We start from the raw sequence: 17,559 nt of genomic DNA, 5'->3' as shown, positions 1-17,559 counted from the left end.
GGGAAACAAAAAAAGCAGGAGCCTTAAAAGCTGAAGGACCCATGACACCAATAAGGACTTGGCAGAGAAGTTTAGGGTGATGAAAGAGTATAAATGCCATTTTCAAATTAGCACATGCCCCTGAAACTATTACACAGTGCAGTGTTAAATGGGAACGGTTCAAAGCACTGAATTTCATTTCCTTAAATGGGATTTGCAGCCACCCTTTACTCTCATCTGTATGGTTACATGCACATTAAATGCAGGTTGGCTTAGGCATTTCTGTCTGGTGGGAGAAGATGGTGAAGATCCAGAGGAGGTGAGGAAAGATAATGGGCCTTCTTGACCTGGGAGTATTTTCTCCTTTTTGAATATTTATATTGGAGGAAGTGTTGAATTCTTTCAGTCGACATTACTGTGCACACTCACCTGGGAATAATCCCACAGGATTTTTGAGGCTTGCACAGGATTGTGCTGCACATACAGGGCACCTGATGGATCTCCAAGGACACCTTTTCAGATAAGTGGGGAGTATGGCAGGTTTGAACCGAACAGGTTCATCACAGTACCAGAGGTGGGTTGCATGTGTGAAGAGGCTACTACTGGTCCAGCACCAGGGACTGTATCCAGTGTTGGTTAAACTTAGAAGAAATCTATTGAACCAACTAGGACTTAAGAGAGATACAATTACATCGGGCAACTCCAGAGACAGTCACCTCATGCAAAATCCTCCTCACTGGGTTCAGAATTCATACAGATTATTGAGAGTGGAATAAACGAAAAGTGAGGCACAGCGTATACAGTGAATGTGCCTCTGCCAATATCAATTTCACTTGATATTGGCCAATTTCACTTGGCCACTTCCCTCATATCACTGTCACTTAAGTGATGCCACCTGGAACAAGCAGCTGTTTGGCCACAGATGGCTGGGCTAGTTGGGTCCTTGGGCCGATCCAGCACGTCTCTTCTTGTTTCTTATGATCCGTCCACTGCTAGCAGCAGCAGCCGCCCTGAAACCTTCTCTTCTTCGGTGGCCCTGAGGATGACAATGGAAGGTGATGCATGGAGTCTTCTGAAGTGCCTCCTCATCCATACATGAGACCCAGGTTTCAGCTATAGGTGTGACGGTGACCTTGCTTCACCATGCACAGAATTTCCCCATCTTTCTCCCCACTCTGGCTTCCACAGGCATCCCGCTTCTCCTTCCCCCTTTCCGTGCCTTGCAATGGCCTCAGTGCAGACAAAATGTGCATTTTGTTAAGCTCAACTTCACAGGTCTTCTATGAACCCAGCTTAGCCTCCATAATGATGTTTTTCTCCGAATGGATGTATATATGGGACTCCAAGCCATGACGCCCTCTGCTTTGATAGTTTTGTGTTGATTTTCTGTGTGTATGTGTTTATGCTATTTCTTCCTGACCTGCCCACCAGCAGGGCTCATGGATTAGTTCTCAGTTGGTACAAGATGCCAAACAGTGCATAATGGAGCATCCGCCTCCAGCAATTGTGTCAGCCAGAACACAATTGGGAAATTGAGCCCATCTGGCTCAAACAGTACAGAGGGAACAGATCTGTTGCATGACAAGAGCCTCCTGCTTCACATTTTCTCTGTGACAACTTAATTTGCCACACAGGAATTAACCCCCTCTTCACCAGCTTCAATATGTAGCCCTTCAGCCACTTTGGCCTATTTTTCTCTCTTCTCTTCTCTTCTCTTCTCTTCTCTTCTCTTCTCTTCTCTTCTTTTTGTAAAGAAAGAGACAGACAGACAGACAGACAGACAGACAGACAGTCCAAAGTGGCTGAAGGGCTACATGTTGAAGATTTGGTGAATGGTTTACAAATTAGGGAAGCCTGCCCCCACCCCCCTGCCCAAGACTGTTGAAGGCATCTTGCTTATAAAGAAGAGCCATCTGCTGACTATTCAAAGACTGCTGTTTGACACCAGGAATATTCCATAGCTGGAATCGGTGCATATGACCCTGTGTGTAAGTTGCTGCTTGCAGGTTGCAACAGAGGCTATACTGCATGGTTCTGAACTATACCATTTCAGCCTGCAAGCTGTAGGTATGACATCTGTTTATCTGAGCATGTTTGCTTGTGCATTTGTTTAATGCCTATGCAGCAAAAACCTGCAAGCACATGGTCTCATGGTTAGGTTAGAATCTGCTCCCTTGTATCTACTTTTCTAAAAATAGGAAGCATTTTAGACTGGGGAACTGCATGTCATTTCCCAGCTGTCACCTGGCATAGGACAGTCCAGGAACAGATTGATCATGTCATCTGCGATCTGTATAAACTAGACTATTGTAATACCCCAGCAAGTGTGTGTACATGCACTCACCCACCTGTGTGCGGGCACGCACACACGTCTTTGCTGGATTGCCAGTTGGATGCACATATGTGCTTGAATTCTCTTCACCATTTTGTAGCACATTTGGATCATTGTATGTTACCACTTGATATGTTGTTATCTGTCCTCAGACTTAGAATTGTCTCCCATGACAGAGGAGATACTACAGCCTGCTTGTACTTTCCTTCATCATTACATTTCTGTATCAAACAATAGCCATATTGTTTGCTGTAATCTTGTAGTAAATTCCACCAATAAATAGTCACAGGCTTTTGATACATTTCCTCCTACAGACACACACACATTGAATGGGTTCAGACAACACATCAAACCATGCTGGTTCTTTACCATTGTTGGTCTGTCATGTTCTCTGAACCCAGTCATGCTATTTCACATGGTAAGTCTGAGCTTTGAAATCATGATAAGAAACATTGGTTTGCTCTGTGGTTTCTGCATCACACCATGGCTTTTGTATTGTCTGAACACAGCCATGGTATAGGTTGTATTGATGGGGGGATTTCCCCCCACTCCTGGACATCCAAGTGGTGATAAAAAAAACTGCATAGTTTCTCTTCATATATGTAGAGAACAACTTATCTGTGGTACTCAAGGAATAAAAAGAACATTCTAGAATAATGCAGAATGATTATTCTAGAACATTCTAGAATAATCGAGGTACAATATGAAGGTTGGAAGTATCCTTCGTGTCAGACTTCCATGTGTATAAAATGCATTGGGGTGGGGGGCAGGATCTGACCTGCTACTACAAAAACTGGACAACAACAGTGACATGCAATGAGTTTTTTTAAATACTCTTTTAGTATGAAGAGCCCTCTCTACAGAATTGAAATGGAAGCTGTCAGAACTGTCAAACTTGCAGGATAAGTCAGCTTCCAGAGTGAAGGAAAATCACTTAGCACCTCTTTAAGCATTCCCCCCAAAATGGGACCCCATTCACTGCTCTATCTGGAAGTTAGCATTAGCATTCTCATCTGAAAAGTGAATGCCATTAAAATAGTAAACCGCAAAGTTAAGAGTAGGGATGGACAAGCATTTCAGTTCAGTTCTCAAATGATTCAAAAATGCTTGTTTTCTCAAAATGTACACAGATTCATGAATTTCCATTTACAGCTGGAAAATGTACACTTCTTTTAAAAAATGCACGCTCTAAAGGATGGGTCTCTCCTGAAAGTAATAGGAAGCTTATTTAATCATTAATATGATGGGGTTTCTTGGTTCAACTTAACTGCAATTTGGCAGGCAAGACGACCAATCAGGTAGTAGATTGCTGACACATTTTAATACCATGTAGATAAGAAATAACAAGGGTAAGGCTGTAGACAAACCATACAGGCCGGGTCTCCACTGAAGTCAATGTAAAAACTACAAAAATGAAACTGACAGGAATGAAGCTACAACAAAACAAATACAAGGGTGGCTTTAAGGGGAAGACATGAAATAAAAGTGACTTTCAAAATCTAAAATGAGATTTTAAAATGATTTTTCCCTAACTTACTGCATAAGCTTCCCTTTCAGGGTCTCATGTGGTCTAGTTCAGGAAAAATAACACCATGTGATGCTGATGACGGTATAGATTAGCTTTCACACTGCAAAGGAAAAGTCTTGCCATCTTCAGCCTGTGGAGTTAACTCTCTGGGTCAACAAATCCTCTGTGTGCATATACGCAGAGAGACAGAGACTCACAGAAGCAAAATGACCTTCCCAAAGTCACTCAGGAAAAACTCTGGAGAACCAGAAATAATTGCTCATAAACGTGTTCTTGCAGCCATCTTTTGTTTACAAAAATGTAATTTCATGTTGAGAAAACCAGACTTTTAGCACACTAAGGTCAAAAAGGCCTGCTGGTTAGCTCCTGCACCACCATCCGTCACAGCTACGAAACAATGCATGGAAGCCACACAGCAGGAAGATACGATTCCACGCTCAGAGGTGTGATGGCTAATAGATTGGCTGCTGTCTCTTTACAGATCCACCCCTCGTCAATCTGTCAGTAGAACCTCAGCCTGTCCTTGAGGACAACACCATAAAGTTTCACTGCTCTGCTAAGGCCAACCCTGCAGTCACCCAATACAGGTAAGAGCTCCAAACAGGACTGCCATGTGCTTTGTTTGCTTTTCCGTTTGTCTGTTCTGTTTTTCCACTCTTCATTAGTTTCCCTATAGCCAATTGTGCCCGGGAAGACGTGCAACACAAATAAAATCAATATGAATCAAATTGAAACATAAAGCTATCAATTAAAAACAAGAATGTTGTGCAAGTTCTTCAGGCATCCTGCCATGAGAGAATTGCTTGGTACTGATTTGTTCACTGATCATGTGGAGCTGTTTGCTTGTTTGTTTTAGCTAAATGGTTACTAGTGAGAGCTGACTGAACCATTGCATAAGTTGAACGTTTGTCATGAACGCCAGTTCAGTCTTCTGTTTCAGTCTTCATAGGAAGTGCTATAGCCTGAAGATGTCCATGGTAGAAAGTCTAAGGCAGTGGTGGTGAACCTATGGCACGGGTGCCACAGCGGGCACACAGGGCCCTCTCTGTCGGCACACGAGCCACGTCGCCCCAGCATCGCCCCAGCAGCCGGGCATCAGGTAACAGTGCACATAGGGGTCATGTGCATGCTCAGAAAGGATTATTGGTGCCAGGCAATGACGTCACGAGCCGCGACTCATTAGCTGTGACTCGTCTGAGCTTTCGCATGGCCAGTCAGTGTGCTGCCAAGGATGGATGGGGGAAGAGAGAGAGAGAGAGGTATTTGCTTGGACTGGCTGTGAGTTTTAATACATTCATTTTTATTTACATAAGATTTTAGCTTTGAGTTTCCTTATGAAAAATTGAAATTTAATATCTAAGATTTAGCAAAGAGATGTTCTAATTAAGAGACTGAGATTCTTTTAATGTTGTGCTGTCCTCCTGGCATATTTGAATCTGCAGTGTTGGCACATTGTTATAAATAAGTGGGTTTTGGGTTGCAGTTTGGGCACTTGGTCTGTAAAAGTTTCAGCATCACTGGTCAAAGGGATGCAGTCTGATGAGGTGGCATTTCTGGGAAGATACAAAGCCATAGCTGCTTCCAAAATAGGAATAGTGGTTTCAGGCAGTCGCTTGGAAGGGAAGCAGACCCTGTCTGAGTGCGTTAGCAGTTCCAGGAAAGCAGTGAGAGAGAGGAAATGCGTAAACTGGGCTTCCTTCCTCTCCTCATGCTTCGTGTGTGGTCCAAAACAGGGTACATATGTGCAACCTCCTGTGGGAGATATGCAAATGCGTCTCTTTCGTAGGAGCTGGAATTGCAAAGTGGAAGCTCCATTCATTCAACTTAGGCATACGTGAGAATCTGATGAGTAGTGAAAATTTTCAATATCAAAAAAAAAAAAAAAGCTCAGGTACTTTGAGAGGTAAAGAATACCAGTTGCTGGCTTTATTAGAATGGCTTTCAGAAACACACATACATGTGTCAGATCACGAGAGAGAGAGAGTCTCAAGGGTTAGCACCCAGTTGACCGGCAGAAATGTGTACATGGTACAAAGCATGACAAAGAAGCGTAGCTAAACACAGAGCTCTTTTCCAAAGTTCTTCATCCTGCTTTCTCTTACAAACAAACCTTGCCACTAAGAGCAACAACTGGCTTATCTCAGGAACAGAGGTTACAGCATTTAGTCACAGCAGAGGTTGCGGTGTTCAATCACAGACGTGCCCCTGGCTTCTCTTCTCTGTTTTCTCTGTACTGTTTCGGATTTTATGTCATTCTGACCTAATGTCTTTCCAGTGCACTTTCACAATTTGACACATGCACAGAGAGAGAGAGAAAGAGAGAGATCCTGGCTCATTAGCCCCATCCTAGTGCTGACTTGATGTTCTGTGAGCCAAATCAGCTAGCAGACTTCTATCTGTAAGATGGACCACAGCGAGTCATTTTTCAACTTTGAAGATATTCGTGTAAATCAGGCAATTTTGTGCCATCCACTGAAATGGGATCCAAAATCTGTGCAGTTCTAGTTCCAGTTTGCAGAGGTACCACTAGAACAATGGTTTCTGGATTCTAATTCATGTAAACTAAGCTGTTTGTGAAATTTGCAGAAAATGCATAAATGTATGTCAGTAGCACTGTTCGTGCAAATTTCCTTAGCATTACTTTTAAACTGTGCAAACCATGGCCCTTCTTAGAGAGGGGAGACCATGGGAAGCGGGGAGCGTGACTCAACCAACTTCCAATCATTGAACTGGAAGCAGGTAGGAAGTCCATTGAGCTCAGAAGAGTTGGACTTTCCAGCATTGGTGCATCCCTACACTTACCTGGCATTGCCTATCCAAGCTAAACCATGCGTGGCCATCAAGCAAAGGACAGGAAAAAGAATTTGGGGTGGGAGCCAGGAGTTGGCACCAGCCAGAATGTTTAGACTCATCTCAGCTTGATCAGTAAGCCTGTGATGAGGTCCAGTGGCCAGTTTGGATAGGCAGAATCACTCCAGAGCCAAAGAATCCTTCCCTCCCAATGGACTGTTCCAGTCTGTAGCCCCCAGTGGTTCTATTCACCTCATGGAGCAACACTGAAGAGGCTTTGTGTTCCTGGCACTAAGCTACAACAGCTCCTGGTGACACAGTTTCTCTTGAAATGTTCTCAAGAATTTTAAGGTGCATTATTGACTGGGACTGGCCCTGTGAGTAACCACTTTCCATATTTCTTGCTGCCTTGCCAAACCAGTTCTGAACCCATAGGAACTGAATAGCAGGCTATCCACAGAATTGCTTGGGTATAGAAACAATGCTGCCCCTCCCAGAATACAGTGATCCCCTCCAGAGTTCTCCACTCGATCCCCAGGGTGAGCAGATGAAGCCAACGACAAGCCTGCCGGTGTGCAGTGGACACTCTTTGTGTTGATGGCATTGTTATGTGGTAATGGGCTCCAATTGTCTCAGCATTGCAGCCGTCTGTGCATTTTTATTGGAGCTGCCACTGCTGCAGCTCCTTCTCGATCCAGCATGTGGTGGCTGTTAAGAGAGCCCTGGCAGTGAGCTAGCAGAACCATCTGCTCGGAGATGCCACTAGCAGAACTCACAGTTCAGAACGAGCATTCTATTATGGAGAGAGATTTGCTTTATTATGTTTCCCGAGTCGTCTTTTACATTCTGAATAGACAACTTCATTAGCTTCATTGGTTGTAACTTTCTTTGCTGCTTCTGCCAAGTGCTGCTACCTTGTCCCAGACACTATCATCAGCCTGGGAGTCCTGGCTTAGTAGATCCGTGATAGCTGGTTTGCAGGTGACGATGAGCAGCTGCTCCCCTGCCTGCCGTGCCTCAGCAGGTAAGGCAGTGCACGTCCCCTGATCTAGCCATCGTGCAGAAGGAAAGGAAGGTGTATGGCTCCTCCCTGCACGACCCACCACCTGCTCTTTGCCCCCCTCTACGTGGAAAGGCAGCTTGCCTGAATGCTGCCCATGCATATTCAGTATGATTTCCATTTGGTGAAACAAGGCTGGGCAGGGATGGACTTCCTGCCTGCTCATCTGATGAAGGGAGGAGGAGTCTCTGTGGTGCCACATTCCCCCAACCGTCTCCACAGCTGCGGCACATTGCATATCCCATGAAGCCCAGCCTTGTGTGTTCTCTCTCTCCCTCTCTCTCTGGTCGTCCACTGCTGCCTGTGCTCTCACTCTTCTCTGCCTGCAGGTTCCATGATTTGGAGCCTCAGCTCCGGCCTCCCCAAATGGTACCCTCCATATGCTTTGCACTGCAATTCCTGTCAGCCCCAACCAGTGGGTGGTACTTATGGGTGCTGTGGTCCAAAATATCTGGAGTGCACCAGCTAAGGGAGAGCTGGCCTACATTTATGAATCAGGAAGCCAGGAAGTGATCAGACCTGGGAGGTGTTTCTTGCTTTCTTTGACTGGGCAACCCCCCGCCCCCCGTGGAGGGTTTCATTAGAAACTATATTATGTAGATTGCATAACCTTTCATGAACAGCCCTTGTTTAACTACCTCTGGAGTTTTCTGTTTTGGTGCACTCATGAACGTGGAGCACTTGCTTTGACTTCTGGCCCTCATTATTAGCCATATTAGAAACACTGGAAAAAAACAGCTTCCAGAGAAAGATATTATGGAGAAAGTAGTACATAAAGGACCTGTGGCCATATCATAGGAAATATTAAGTGTTGGGATTGCTGTAATACTGGCTTCAGTGTTTTGACTGCCACCGCGGAACTACAAAACAAGTTATATGCAGTGATCTAGTTCACATACTGTACAATTCTAACATATGGGTCATTGAATTCTGGGCTGTCACGATGGATGAACCCATCTGAGAACTATGAACAACACAGAAAGAGAAGCCATGGATTGCTGTTGAGTCAATTTAACAATGGGTTGTTCTTACATGTGAACTTGAACTGTAGGTTTTTCATGGAATGGTTTGCCTGGCTATCAAAGTGGTGGGCAAGAGTGGCTTGCTATACGTGCTAGTATCACATCATCACAAAGCCATTTGGGAGCGGGAGCAGTTGAAGGAGGTTGAAACAAGCAATCCAAGGACTGAGATAACAAAGCAGAGTTTGTTCTATTGTCTGGCAGATAAACCCTTGATAGAGGGGTGCAGGGAGGAACCCTGTGTAGAAGTATTATGTGTGAATCAAGTCAATACGTATGCTATGAGGGAATATTTCTTTCATGTTTTAAAGCAGAACTTCAAGATAAGAAACCCCTGGCTCGCTACAGAAACATCAGCCTGTGCCTTCATGGGCGCTAAGAGAAGTGCAGTGGAAGGCAATTCAATAAGGGTTATAAGATAACAAGAGCATTAAATCACGTAGGTATATGGCTATGATAGATAGACAGAGAATAGCTGTGGCATCTGCCAACAACCTTAACTCACTTGAGTGTTTAGATGTATTAAAGCTAAAATGTGCTTATATGTGCTGTCATTTCAAGACAGTTCTCTCAATGCGATGCAGTTTAGCAAGACTGATCTAGGCTAAAGGTTCTTGACTGTCAAGACTGCATGCATCATCCATAGACAGAGGGGGGGTTATTTGGGGCTTTAATGTTTGCAAACCATCCAGAGAGCCCTCTGGGCTATTGGGGTAGTATATAAATGCAATCAATCAATCAAATATAATATTTATAATTTTATTATTTAAAATAGTTTAAATAAAATATTAGAATTAATAAAAACTGTATCAATAGGGATGGAAAAATGGTGGGGTTTCATTTTCTTCTGTATTTTTAATGAAGTTTCTTCTGTCCTGGATATGATCAAAACTGCAGATTAAAAAAAATCTTTACAAAAGCTAACTGGAATAAAATCATAACCCATCTGGAAAAACCCAATTGTTAAGGACAGGTATTCCCATGGAAAGGAATATATTGTAATCAGTGCCATGTAGCTGTTAAAGAGAAGGGGAGGCTGGATTGGCAATCCCAATTCTAAAGTAACATGGCTGACTCTACTGGGATTCAAATCCCGGATTTGCTAAATTCTCAAAACCATAGACAGACAAATCTCGAAGTTCAGAATCTCCTCTATAGTTTTAATTGCAAATTATTTCTATCCCAAATGTAAGGGCAGTTGTTATCTTCTCAAAAAGAAACTCTGATAAAATCCTCACCCATCCCTAGGGAGCATGCCATTGATTGCCAAATGCCAGGTGGAGGTAGATGGACTGAAAGACAGAAGGACAGAAATCCTTCACAAGTGGGGTTTCACCTTGGATCCTGCAGCTGCCCACTCAATTGCATTAAGGTATCATTTCTCTCTGTCCCTGAGGAGTGAACTTCAGATTCATCCAGTGAATTGATGTCATAAAGGGGCACAGGCAGTATGAGAACCAGATGCAGTACTTGAAGAGGTGAAGCTTGTGAATGGACTCTCCTGGTTTATCTGGAAAGCCCCATCAATTGCTCTAAGCCAGTTTGGAGAGCAATGCAGGATTGCTCTCCTGCAGGATTGCTCTCCAAGCTTCTGAATATGAGCCCATAGTCCCTCATCTGGCAGCTGCACTTCTCACTGATATTGTGGGCCTCCTGCACTTTAGAACTGCATCTACCACTGTACAACCCTGTGTCCACTCACAGAATCCAGCATCTGCCATGAAATAGGACAACCAACAGAGGAGCACTCTTGCCTTTGAACCCTAGTTGCAGACTTCCAGATCCCCTTCTCCTCTGCTGGAAAGAGTATAGTAAACCAGATAAATTGTACTCTCATCTGAAAATGAAGTGACTTTGCTTCTGCATTTGTGTGCATCACAGGGGAATCACACAGTAACATCTGTGGGTTTCTTTCAGCCTTTGCCTTTCATGTCCAAGCTATCTTCTTGTGCCTTGCTATGTATAGACTGTACAATGGTGCCCGAAGGCAAAATCCAATATAGCAGGGCCTCAGGTTGTACCACTGCCTTTTATGCTACAGAGTAAACCAGATAACTAAAATTAGAACCTGTTAACCCAGAAAAAAGGGTTAACTAGGCATCCGATTAACAAGTTATCCTATTTGTTAAGGATAGGGATGGGGAAGAAATCAGTTTGATTCAAATTTAATGCTAACTTGCCTAGCTTCGTGCAGATGTACCATTATGTAAACTAAAACTCAGTTATCCTTCAAAATTTGTCTACCTCTGCATTTTCCAATGGAATTCACCAATCAAGCATACATATAAAATGCATATATTAGAGAAAGCTACACACAGAACCACTGGTGCAAAAAAAACCATGTTTTAGGAAAAATATGTATAATCTTTCACACAAACCTAAACAAAAACAATATTCAGAATGACCTGAAATTGAAATCTGAAAAAAAACTAACTGAAATGGGCCAATTCATCAATCCCCAGCCGAGGATGCTGTCAGTGAGCCAGGATGAGCCTATCTCCCCGACTCCCTGGAGACCGACGTTTAGTAAGCGCAGCCTAGGAAGAAAGCAAACCCTGTCCAGTTGCTTGTAGCACCAGCTGATAAATGTTCATTCCTCTTGAGCCCCTCCCAGTCATTTCCTTCCAAACAACATTTGTAGCTGTACAGTCTGGTCTTCCCCTCGGTGCCCTCCTGTTTGCCATGCAGCCACATCCCAGATAGAGTTTGTGCTTATGTCTGCATTGGGGTTGAGGTTCTTAATTTGAGTTTATCCAAGTGCATCAGAGCATTAACTCCAAAGGTCGGGACTTGTTACAGAGCTGCATCTGTGAGCAGCTGTGCAATTTAAATCTTGTTGCTGCAGCCCAGTAAAAAGACCATGTTGTAAAAAGTTCTTCAGCAACAGAAATTTCCAGAGAAGCTAACTTTTCCATGGACCTTGCCTGGGCACTGGAGAAAATCTGTCTGATGCTTAGTGCGTCCTCCTTCAGTGATAGTTGTAGGTACTCAGTCCATGGGCAAACAGCAAAGAGAATGGCGGGCGGTCACTGCACCCAAGATTCCTCCTGGTCCTGGGAAGCAGATGATACAAGGCGGTCAATCCGGTGTCATTTCCTGGTATTAAACTGTCGAACTACTTGCAGTTCCATCCTCTGGCTAGCAGTTCCGTTGGTGCAGAAAGCCCAGCATTGAGAGTTTGATGCTTGAGCGCATTTGTGCATGACAATCTACCCTGGGTTAGGGAAGGGTGAACAAGTGATTTTGACATCATCAGGATTCTCTGAACATCATCTCACCTTTGACTTCCAGGACAATTCATGTTGGCGTTTGCAATCACTGCAGACTCTGTGTGAATAGGAAAATTACACAGATTGAGGGGCAATCAAAAGTGGAACAAAGAGCCCAAATTTGTGCAAATGTTCTAATTGATACAGTGCTCCTCAGAGGACTGAAGTGGGAACTTCAGGTTAGAGCAAATTTGCACAAAATTAAATTGGGGGATGTCGCACCAAACTTGCGAGCACATGTCTAGCAGTCTGTGAACATTTTTGGTGAACATATTCTGACTTTTGCCATCTTATTTGGGCTTTGAACAGGGCAGACTCACATCTTTTGTGAACAAACATGAAGTTTTTATCCCTAACTAGCATGTGCTAGCCACTCATAAGAATATACTATAATCCAACTTTCTCAAGCATTTAGTCTCTGCTATTAGATAGACATGGCTAAGGTGAAGGAAAGGGGCATGGATGCAAGCTGTGTAAGGAGGAGCACAAATTCAACCCCTTCTACATGCATGTAAAACAACAGTAAGATTGCCGTGTGATGCATAATAATATGCATATTTTGGCAGGCTTAACAATTAAAGGTTGCCATCAAATAACAACTACGGTGATGTGAAAGAAGAACAGAAGCAGCCAGATTTGTACTTCTGTATTTTAATCACACAGACCAGGTCAGAGCCTTGGAAGTGTCGCATTTCCTCAACTGACTGGATGCAGCTGCCCAGCATTTCAGGCAGGAGGTGCTTTTATTGTTGCTTTCTCAGCCCTACCCGAAGGTGGGGATAAAGGAGAAATGTATGGCTCATTCGTGTTAATATGCCCACTTAATTTGCACATTCCCAACAATTATGCCATGGGTGCAGAACCACAGGCCCAGGGGCCAAATGTGACCTGGGCAGGTCCCATTCTATCGCTCCAGGACACCCCAAAAACCTACATTCCTTTCCCTGGCCTGAGACCCACCCAGTGCATGGTGGTTTCCTAGTTCTTCAGCAGGCTTTTCTCCATTCTAAGTGGGTGAAATCCTTCTCATAAGGCTTAGCTACTTGCAGTAAGAGCTTTAAGTGACAATACGCTGGTCTTTTGGGCTCCACCTCCTTAGCCTTCAGCCCAAACAATTTCTGGAATATGAGCATTCCCCAAAAGGGAATTCAGCCCTCAGTCTGAAAAAGACTCTTCAGCCTCATGCTCTGCAAACCAAAATTCATCTCTCCAAATTCTGCAATGCAGGTCTCCAGTGAAAAAACACATACAGAATGCATAAAGCAGAGAAAATGGTATACAAAAAGTACATTAGGGAAAACTGCATACCAAAACACATATATTAGGAGAAATTGCATGTATCTGAGGGAATGTGTACAGAAATGGGTCTATTAAGACCATTTTGAGTGGATTTTCCTGTAGACTGTTTACCAAAACATTCACACAGCAGTGCAGAAAGAGGAAGGTGCAAATTTGGGCTTCAAGGTGTTTGGAAAAAGTGAAACAGACAGATTTCGGCTTGCGCAGTGGGTAAAGCCAAGGTGGCACAATGGTTAGTGCCTTGGGCTGGGCTCAGAAGATTCGGATTTCAGTTCCTGCTCAGCCATAGATCTCACTGGGTGATTTTGAGCCAGGCATTCACTCTCATCCTAACCTATCCCACAGGGCTGTTGTGAGGGTAAAATAGAGAGGGAAAGGAGAATTTTTGAAGCCTTCTTGGGTTTCTTGCAGGAAAAGGGCAGTATATAAATATATTAAATAAATAACATGTTTGATGTCCCACTGGGCTACTCCCTTTCCCCTCTTTCCCCACATCTTGTCCAGAGACCCTTGCTTTCTTTGCATCTAGCATCCTCTGCATCATCCCTCAACTTCCACTGTGGAGACAACATAGGAAAATGCTGTTGGGCTTTCTATTCAGTCTCCTGCTGGGACTGCATTGTATTTCCAGCAAGGTCCCCAACACACATTCTTTTGTCTAATGTCAAGTGTCTCAAGTGATGGGAATCAAGCTGCTGAACAATGTGAGACGGATATAGTTCTTTTGACAGCAACTTTAAATATGTGGTGACTCTGAACTGCACAAATAGGCAGCATTCTTACTAACACAGTCCTGTCGAACCCTAACCCTTCCACAAAGCTCACAATGCCATTTCTCATTCAATGGCATATCCAGCTGAGATTGGGCCTCTGTTGTAGGAAGTCTCAGCCAATCTCGGTGAAAAGTCAGCTTTGCTGAGCATGGGTCACCTCCAGACACACACTTCTCATTACGAATGTGCCCCATCCTCTCCAGTCAAAGAATTTGCTCTTTGGAGTACCACATGAATGCCCCAGCAGGGAAACAAACCAGTCTGTTGGTGACGTCTTTTGCAGTATTTTTGCTGCTAGCACTAAGGCTGTCAAAAGCCCACTTAAAACCTAAGCACAGTCCGGAGTCTATGAAACACAGGGTGTCTCGTATATCCTCTGAGCTGTATGATGATAATCATGTTTCCCCCTAGATTTCAGTTTCTGCTCACCTCAACCAGCATGGCCAATGCTCAGGAATGTTTGGGGTTCTAGATCACAACATCTGCAAGGCATCAGATTGGAGAAGGCTAACTTGCAGAAGAATATTCCCTTTTCACGAGAAAAAGGAACACTTCACCAAGACCACTTTATTAAAATTTAACAACAGTAAGTTAAACAGCAGTCTGTATCTCAAGATACATTTTGTACATCGCTAATTCCAAGAAAATGCCTTCATTTTCCTTGAAGTACATTTCTCCTTTCTCATCATTCCTGAACACCGACTAAGGCCGCAGTCCTAAGAATAGTTACATAAGTCTTGTTGAACTCTGTGGGATTTACTTCTGAGTCACAAGGCCTGTATATTTCTCTAGAACTAAGCCCTATTGAGCATAACAGACCTTTCTTTAGAGTAGACATGCATGAGGCTGTAAGCCTGCAATCTGTAAGTCTAAACACACATACATATATCCCATATGTAAGAGTAAGCCCCATTACATGCAATGGAACTTGCTTCTGAGTATGCATGAATCGGATTGCCACATAAAGGAGTAGATCATTCCAAACTTTGCCATGTCAAATGACTTTCCCAGCCAAAACATCACTTGTTTTCCACTTACTGGAAATGCCAGTCCTAGATATAAGCATTGCCTATTAACCTTCTGTCATTTTAGGAGATTACTATTCTTGTATAAAAGGAGTTGATTTAATTGAAGAGACACGTGGCACAGATAGCTGTCAACACACAGCAGAAAGCATTTGTATTTAAACGCTTATTTCTGAGTGTATATTTTTCTTAAAATAGGTATTCCTTAGCATTTTCCTTCAGTGGCAGAACACTTGGAATGCATCTTAATATTTTATTGTATTTTTTTATTGAGCTGATCCTCATCACAACACTGAGAGTGTGCAAAGCCAGCCTCTGAGCTTGGTAGAAGAGCCAGAGCTGACAGTCTCCCCGACTGGCTGAAGTTTTGGACAGAACAGCATTCCCCCTAAAGGATAAAGATCTCAGTCTGGGAGTGCTCTTGAAGGCTAAGACTATGTGCCTCCCCACCCCTTAAGAGTTCCTTCTTCAGGAGCCCTCCTTGAAGGAGATTAGGAGGGTGGCCACCCGGAGAAGGGCCTTCTCTGTGGTGGCGCCCCAGCTGTGGAATGCGCTCCCCAGAGAGGTTCTCCTGGTGCCAACTCTGTATTCCTTTTGGCGCCAGGATAAAACCTTTTTATTCACCCATTATTTTAAAGGTTGATTAGGTTTTAATGTGGGTTTTATTCATTGGAATTATTGGATGCTATGCTTTATTTTAATCTGCTTTTACTGTAAGATCGTCCTGAGACTGTTGTAGTTGGATGGTATAGAATAGCTTTAAATAAATAAATAAGACTGCCTTGTATGCACTTGGGTTGATGTACCAACTGTGACCCTATCTGGACAGAGACAGACTTGTTACAGTTAATGATGGTCTCGTAACCTCCTAGTTGGATTCCTGCAATGTCTGGCATTTTGGGGCTGCCTTTGAAAATGCTGCAGAAATGTCAGCTGGTCAAAGCATCTGCATTGGCTTCCATTGTATTTCTGGCCAGTGTGCCAAGTGCCGGTGTTCAGATTTGAGCACCTCCATAGCTTGGGGCCAGTGATCCCTACCTGTATACTAAGGTCATCCTCTGAGGACCTTCTCTGCTGCCTTGTTCCCTGGCTCAATAGACACTACTGTACACTATTGCGTGCACTAACCTTCCCTTGGACTTCACTGGGCTGAGACCTTTATTCAGTGCTTTTTTCAAAAAATAAGAGCATACATCTTTCCAACAGTTGCATGGCAGGAAGTTGCAGCCTGCTTCTACTCATGCTGAGGGAAGCTGTACTTACTGGATTTGAACAGTGCAAATGAGGAGCAATGTGCAAGAACTTTGTTTCGGTTTGTGGAGCATCAGAACCTGCCCTGTTCACAACCCCAGATGAGAAAATGAATGCATTTTCCAAGAAAGCACTCACATTCCCAACACTACCATCACATTTGCAAAAATGCTTATTTCAGAAGTAATAGGCGCTTGAAAATGTGTATCTTTTTATCTTCTTCTTTTTAAATAAACAATTGCATGCTTTATTCGGTAGGGAAAGTGTGCCTCGCCAAGTACATTTTTCAAATGTGCGCACTCTTCCCTACCGAATACAGCACGTAGTTGTCTGCTTTGTGCATTTGAATTAAAAAAAAACACACAAACAGAACCGGGTGCAAGGCAAACAAACCTTCTAAGTAAAATTCAAAGGATCTCAGCGAGGACAAGAATCCCTGGGTCTCCCATACCTACAGATGGGCAAGAATTTTTGTTTTTTGATATGAAGTTTTCACAAATTGCAAATATTTTCCACTGTGACTGGTTCTAGTTCCTACCCAGCCATGACGCTCACTGGGTAACTGTGGATCAGTTGCTGACCCTCAGCCCCAGCGTTATTCTTCTTTATTGCAAAGATAAAATGCAGAGAAGGAGGACCATGTGAACAGAGGTGGGAAAACTCATTTGCCCATCCTTATTTGTGGCACATTTCTCAGACATGCTGGTTGCCACTTGCTTTTGTCAAATGGATGCAACATCAAGTCCAAATCTACAAAGAAAACCAGTGGGGAAGTCAAAGATAAATATGTTTGAATTAAGCCATTTAAGTATTGTTAGAGCTTCATCCACCTAGTTTTATCAATTAATCACTGGGTTTATAGACTCTGAAAACCTTAATAGCCTGTTTGAAATAGTGACAAAAAAGTTACAGTTTAAGAAAAGCATGCTAGAGCAATTCAATGAGGAAAGGTAATACATAATATTCTGTTCATCTCCTATCCAAGTTAATACACTAGATCCAGAATAAAATGCAGGTTTTCTGAAGTAATAATGTCCATTAAAATGGAGTTCCATCTAGTGAAGTGTGCAGGCCTATCTTACACTGGCTTACTCAGAAGCAAGTCTTGCTGGATTCCATTTGATTTACTTCACCATGTGCACATGATGTCAGCCTTAAAGTGCAATCTTCTACGTATTTGGGCCGGAAAGGGTCCTACATATTGGCTGTAGAATGCTGGGGGCTGTAGGAC

The 17,559-nt window shown here is 43.4% G+C and overlaps 1 protein-coding gene across 1 annotated transcript in view; it reads left to right on the top strand.

Annotated features, from left to right (window-relative positions):
* The window catches only part of KIRREL3 (kirre like nephrin family adhesion molecule 3), a gene marked incomplete at its 5' end in the record, with an annotated part of 170,871 nt that overhangs the window by 27,883 nt on the left and 125,429 nt on the right, over window positions 1-17,559 (top strand). Inside the window, one exon of the mRNA XM_044437402.1 lies at window positions 4,321-4,426. Within this exon, the coding sequence (XP_044293337.1) occupies window positions 4,321-4,426 (106 nt within the window). The remainder of the gene's footprint in view (window positions 1-4,320; window positions 4,427-17,559) is intronic.

Source organism: Varanus komodoensis, unplaced genomic scaffold (genome assembly GCF_004798865.1).
Source record: "Varanus komodoensis strain SLA01 unplaced genomic scaffold, ASM479886v1 scaffold30, whole genome shotgun sequence".
Taxonomy (NCBI): Eukaryota; Metazoa; Chordata; class Lepidosauria; order Squamata; family Varanidae; genus Varanus; species Varanus komodoensis.
The sequence above is the reverse complement of the archived record's forward strand: the minus strand, read 5'-3'. Positions and strand labels throughout refer to the sequence as shown.